At 43.5% G+C, this 6,800-nt stretch overlaps 1 protein-coding gene across 1 annotated transcript; it reads left to right on the forward strand.

The window, feature by feature from the left end:
- The first annotated feature begins 220 nt into the window (after positions 1-220).
- LOC110305815 (olfactory receptor 1361-like) lies at positions 221-1,168 on the forward strand. The gene has a single exon (XM_021177942.1). It carries the CDS (start codon positions 221-223, stop codon positions 1,166-1,168), a length of 948 nt encoding a protein of 315 aa, XP_021033601.1.
- The last annotated feature ends 5,632 nt before the right edge of the window (positions 1,169-6,800 follow it).

Here is a 6,800-nt window from a genome sequence, read left to right on the forward strand (position 1 = left end):
GCATAGGAAAGGACTTATATATGCAAACGGGAGTGAGGAAGAACACGGTCACTGCAATCAAAGCGAAGTTAACCAGACTCTTCTGTAAATGTTCCGTTAGACTACTCGGGTTTAGTAAATTCAAAACTAACAGCTAAGCTCTTCCAAATTATATTGATGATTTTGGCCTACGTGTTGACATCCAATCATACCTCGCAATGGAACTTTCTCCCCTACAGATATGGTCAGAGAGAACCAGTCAACAGCCATAGAATTCCTCCTTCTGGGACTTGCTGGGCAGTCAAAGGAGGAAGAGGTCATCTTCGGAATGTTCTTGTGGATGTACTTGGTCACCGTTTGTGGGAACTTTCTCATCATCCTGGCCATCAGCTGTGACCCTCATCTCCACACACCCATGTACTTCTTCTTGGCCAACCTCTCCAGTGTTGACATCTGTTTTTCTTCAGTCACTGTCCCCAAGGCTCTGGTAAACCACGTGTTGGGAAGCAAGTCCATCTCTTATGCAGAGTGTATGACCCAGATCTATTTCTTTATCACATTCATCAACATGGATGGCTTCCTCCTGAGTGTGATGGCCTATGACCGCTATGTGGCCATCTGTCACCCTCTCCACTACACCATGATGATGAGGCCCAGACTCTGTGTCCTCCTGGTGGCCATATCATGGGCCATCACAAACCTGCATGCTCTCTTGCATACTCTCCTCATGGTTCGACTCACTTTCTGTTCCCATAATGCAGTGCGCCACTTCTTCTGTGACCCCTACCCTATCCTGAAGCTCTCTTGTTCTGACACCTTCATCAATGACATCACAGCCTTCACTGTGGGTGGGCTGACCTCTATCACACCATTCACATGCATCACTGTTTCCTATGGGTATATTCTCTCCAATGTGCTGAAGTTCCCATCTATTCAGGGAATAAGGAAAGCCCTGTCTACTTGTGGGTCTCACCTCACTGTGGTCTCTCTCTTCTATGGGGCGATCCTGGGGGTCTACATGCATCCTTCGTCTACATATTCAGTACAGGACACGGTGGCCACTGCCTTTTTCACAGTAGTGACACCCATGGTCAATCCCTTCATCTATAGCCTGAGGAATCGTGATGTCAAAGGAGCCCTTAAGAAACTCATGTGTAGGAGACTCACTTCTTCAAGATTCTACAACTAGACAGTTTTAGGACAGAGAAGACTGACAATGAAGCAACTGAGTCTGAGGTGAGTATAATCTTCATGATTGTATTTCTTACTCATGTTGCCATCTTTAAGTGCCACAATGCTGAATGCTCATAACTATAAAATCATGAATTTATTGTCTCTGTGTGGAACAAGTTGTGTGACCTTATTTTAGAGATAAACACAAATCTGGGGCTTAGGTGAGCATGTTTGCTAACTTCATGTGACACCTCATTGTGCTTTGCATGGTTGTGCCTAGCAGTATTAGAAGATGCTAGTAGATGCAAGAACTTGAGACTGCATATTCCATCCAAGGGTCCCATGCAATACGGAAGCTTGCAAGTGATCTTTCCTGCATAGTGTTGAATAAAATATACTACAATATTTATTGAATAATTGTAATATGTTAAAGAGTATCTCTGCATCAAATTTGTTTTGAGGCAGGGTCTCACTATATAACTCTGGCTACCCTCGAACTTGCTATGTAGATGAGGCTGGTCTCGAACTCCAAGATATCCACCTGCTTCTGCTTTCTGAGTAGTAGGACTTAAGGTGTGTTCCACCATTCCTGGCTTATCTTTGCATCATCCTATTTAAAGCTCACATCCTTGTGATATCATGCTGCACACATTTCCTGTCTACAGCTCAAGGATATTGAAAAACAAAGAAATTGACCTGTTTAGGTCTATAGAATCACTAATGACACTTAGAAGCAGCCAAGACCTTATTGAAATAGAAACACAAAAACTACCAAACGCTGGGAAGAATGAAGGAATTAGAAAGATGAAAGTGTTGGATTTTATCCCAGACACCAGCTTGGGGTGAAAACATACACGGTGGTCATTTCTGTACGATCCTCAACTATTGAACGGTGTGCTGTTAGGGACCAGTTCTGGCCCCTTTTCTGATTCTTTGGTGAGCGGCATAACAAGCCAATCATGGAGGTAGAGGTCTGAAAATTGTCCCAGAACATTCTCTAGGTCCACGAATAGCCTCGAAGCTGGCACTTAAATGGTTGTGAAGGAGACTGTGTATGGTTCCTATTTTAATCACCTCAAAAGTTACTCAAGAAATGAATACCTTTTTGTATGTTTCTGTGCAGCGTGCCAGGCACAGAGTGTGACTTTAATGTGTAATCACCGTGATCACAGGTTTTGTGGCATTCACTCAGATGTATCCATCAACATGCAGGGTGTCAGCATGGAGCTCTGAAAAAGGCACTTGAATTTGGGGCTCCTCTACATTCACTTATCAATAGCTTCCACCAAGAGGGGCTTTTGTTTCTGCTGCCAGGACACCATTTGGACTTGGCTCTTTAGGAGCCTCATGGAGCTCCCAGGGAACAACTTTTACACCAGCTCGTGAGTGCCAAGGTCAAGGCTGACCCCTCACATTTCCCTCTGCAATTCATACAACACAAACATGGGAAGACCCAGGTGTGGTAGGCCAGCCACGTGACTCCAACACATAGGACACTGAGGCAGGAAGATGCAAGTTCAATACCAGTCTGAGCTTTAAGGCTCCAGTTTTTACCTTCAGTACTGGGAGGGAAAGAAGCTGTAATAAATAAAAGACCAGCAAAAATATCTATCAGGAACATGAATATTCATATTAAATTATCACAAAAATGGACATTTATAATCTATGTTCATATACTACATTATATATGTATATATGTGTATATATGTATGTGTATATACATAACATTTTACAACAAATTCAGTGAGTATGCAAAAATTTCAGTTGATTTGAATAGAAAAGTTTAAAATTAGATCCAGGCACAAAATTGTGGGTTGGAAATCACTAAGGGTCAATCTCCTGCCCACCACAAATGGTAAAGCAGAAATCTCACACTATTTCAGAACTCCATATCCTGCTCAACAATGACCAAACCCAGCATCACTTCATGAGAAATGGCCATAGTTCTTTGGTAAGAGGTTGGTAGGCATGAACTACCCACCGTTCTCCATTGCTCAGCCCACATGTGTTTGTAGGGATAGCAGTCCACATACCTAGAAGGGCTGGTTGGTGTCTTACCAAAACCTGGGCTCAATGCTTTGTTTGGCCTGGCAGATCCCTGAGGCAAGGATGTATGTAACTACCTTGCCTCTCACATAGGGTGCAGAGACTCCCCTCCCTGAATAGCATTCATTACAAGATTTAAAGAAACAGCAACATTTTCCTACATTTCTCCCTACGTGTAACCAGTGCTATGTCTGTCCACTAGCTAACTGCAGAGAAGGTGAAAAACTCCTTCATGAACTACATATAATTAAGGCTTCCATGCACACATGCACACATGAACACATAGACATCAATGTTACGCACAGAAGCCAATTATTGATGGTCACCAATCAATAAACTACTTTGAAAAATTGACATGTGGACAGGTCCACTCTAACACAAGCAGAAATATCAATGACCCCCACAATTCCAGAGGCTTAGCCTACTACCACTAACATAACATAGTACTCAGACATAGATCTGTTTTTGAGACAGGGTCTCACTATGTAGACCAGACTAGCCTGGAACTCACAGAACTCTTCTTGCTTTTGCCTCCCAAGTACTGGGATTTAAAGGTATGTGCCACCATGACTGGAAGAAATATATCTTTAATAAAAATTATATTTTAATAAATCTTAAGTTAGCTTTATTACAAGTCAGTTGTTATAATTTCAAGATAGCCACCAATAAAGTAGCCTAAAAATAAACAGAGCAAGAGAGGAAGAGAGGCGAGCTGGCAATGTGACATTGGTGAAAGGTATGATGAAAAATCTATAGAATAAATACCCAGTGGCACAAGAAAACAGTTTTTATAAGTAACCACACTCAGTGCATGTGTATTAAACGCTCAGACTAAAAGGCAGCAGTTCGGCTACTGGGTATAGGATTCACCTGGTCCCCTAACAGGGCTGCCTTGTCTGGCCTCAGTGGGAGAGGATGTGCCTAGTCCTTCAGAAGCTTGATGTGCTAGGGTGGGAAGATGCCCAGGGGGACCCACTCTCTCAGAGGAGAAGGGGAAGGGTGGGAGAGGGACTGGGTGAGGAGGGTATGGGGGCAGGGGCAGTGATCAGGATGTAAAGTGAATAAATAAAGAAATTAATGGAAAAATATGATTCATTTGAATATGTATACACAGTTTGAGGGGCTCTTTAAAAATATGGATCTAGAGTAATTTTAAAAGGTTTATCATTAAAAACAACTTTAAAAACTGGATAAAGTATCTGGTGAAACTCTATCAGTGATTGGAAGTTAAAGACAGAATCACATATGTCAAACAAAGCAAATTTACAAAAAAAAGTGATGTGGCTGTGTTAAGACAAAAATGTATTTCCCAGCATAAAAAAGAAGTTTGTGTTCACAAGAAAGACAGTACAATTTAAAAATACAGGTACACTCAAAGTTTAAGCTCAACATGCATGTGAAAGAAAAACTAGCCGAAATAAAATTCTCCTAGGAATTGAACACATAAACTAGAAAGTCAGCAAGGGTAGGAAAGAACTGAGCACACTATTAGCCAGTTTGACATCACTTGACATTAAACTACATTGTACTTTCAAGTGGACACAGGTCACTTGACATTACAAGCTTGGGGCAAGGGAGATGGTTCAATGGGTAAGATGGTTCAGATGATTCTGTGGGCTTGAGGACCTGAGATGGAGTCTTCATAACCCTGGCACCCACATGAAAAGCCAAACAAGGCTGTGCATGCCTATAGCCCTGGCACTGAGAGATGGCTGCAGGTGGATGCCAAGAGCTTGCTGGCCAGCCAGCCTCCCTGAAACAGCAAGCTCCTATTTGGAGAAAAACCTTGTCTCAAGGCAATAAAATGGCGATGGATAGTGGAAGGCACCAGACATCCTGCTATTGTTAATGGTGGCCGTAGGTGCCACAGCAGAGAGAGAAGCTCATCAAGATGCTAAATCTTCATTTTCTTTTCTTTTCTTTTAAAATTAATTTATTTTTCTACATGCCATATTCCATTCCCCACCCCCATCCCACACCTCCTCCCCACCCCCTTTCTCCACGTGGATGCCCCCACCCCACCCCACCTGACCTCTAAACTCCCTGGGGCCTCCAGTATCTTGAGGGTTAGGTGCTTCATCTCTGAATGAACACAGACCTGGAATTCCTCTACTATATGTGTGTTGGGGGCCTCATATCAGCTGGTGTATGCTGCCTGTTTGGTGGTCCAGTGTATTCGAAATCTCTGGGGTCCAGATTAATTGAGACTGCTGGTCCTCCCACAGGATCACACTTCTCAGCTTCTTTCAGCCTTCCCTAATTCAACAACAGGGGTCAGCTGCTTCTGTCCATTGATTGGATGCAAATATCTACATCTGACTCTTTCAGCTGATTGTTGGGTCTTTTGGAGGGCAGTCATGATAGGTTTCTTTTTGTGAGTGCTCCTTAGCCTCAGTACTAGTGTCAGGTCTTGGGACCTCCCCTTGAGCTAGATTCCACTTTGGGCCTGTTGCCAGACCTTCTTTTCCTCAGGCTCCATTCCAATTCCATCTCTGTAATTCTTTCAGACAGGAACAATTATGGGTCAGAGATGTGACTATGGAATGGCAACCCCATCCCTCACTTGATGCTCTGTCTTCCTGCTAGAGGTGAGCTCTATAACTTCCCTCTCCCTACTGTCGGGTAGAATCTAGAAACAACCTAGATGTCCCACTACAGAAGAATGAATACGGAAAATGTGGTTCATTTACACAATGGAATACTACTCAGCTATTAAGAACGAGGACATCCTAAGTTTTGCAGGCAAGTGGATGGAACTAGAAAATATCATCCTGAGTGAGATTCTCAGACCCAAAAGGACGTGCATGGTATATACTCACTAATAAGTGGATATTAGCAAAAGAAAAAGAAAAGAGAGAAAGAAAGAAAGAAAGAAAGAAAAGAAAGGAAGAAAAAAAGGGACGGAATACCCAAGATACAGTCCACAGAACTCAAAAAGGTCAACAAACTGAAGTTCCCAAGTGAGGATGCCTCAGTCCCACAAGTGGGGAGGGAGGGAGGGACCTGGGAAGGAAAGTAATGGGGAAGGTTAGTGGGGGAAGAGGGGAACCTGATCTGGTATTGGTGAGGGAAAAGGACTGGAGCTCTGAGGGCCAGCAGAAAGAATGGAAACAGGTAACCTCAGGAAATAGGAGGCTGGGGTAACCCTCCAGAATGCACCAGAGACCTGGGACGTAAGAGACTCTCAGGAATCAAAGGGAAGGACCTTAGAGAAACCTTCATTTTCTGAAAGATCAGATGGGTTCATGTTTCTTGGAAAAGACTCACCCCAACTAGCTCACTCTAGTTACTTTTACTCAGGCATTATTAACTGAAAAAGTTGCCAACTACCAAAGTTATCTTGTCCTTGCTGCCCCTGAGAGCATACCACCCACACAGATCTCAGTCCCTTTTGACCGCAGCTAGCCATAATCAAAAGTCAGAACTCCTGGTCTGCCAGGAGGGTCTTAGGACCAAGGTTTGTGCAGCTGCAAGCTCTCACGTAGCACCAAGTGCAGACTTTCCAGGGAGACAACATTTCTTCAAGATTCGGTCAGTCTCAAAACAATTTCTCATCTTCCGGTCTGACCAGCACCGGGGTAGCTAGGGCGCAGGGTCGGCTG

Source organism: Mus caroli, chromosome 11 (assembly GCF_900094665.2).
Source record: "Mus caroli chromosome 11, CAROLI_EIJ_v1.1, whole genome shotgun sequence".
In the NCBI taxonomy this organism is placed as follows: Eukaryota; Metazoa; Chordata; class Mammalia; order Rodentia; family Muridae; genus Mus; species Mus caroli.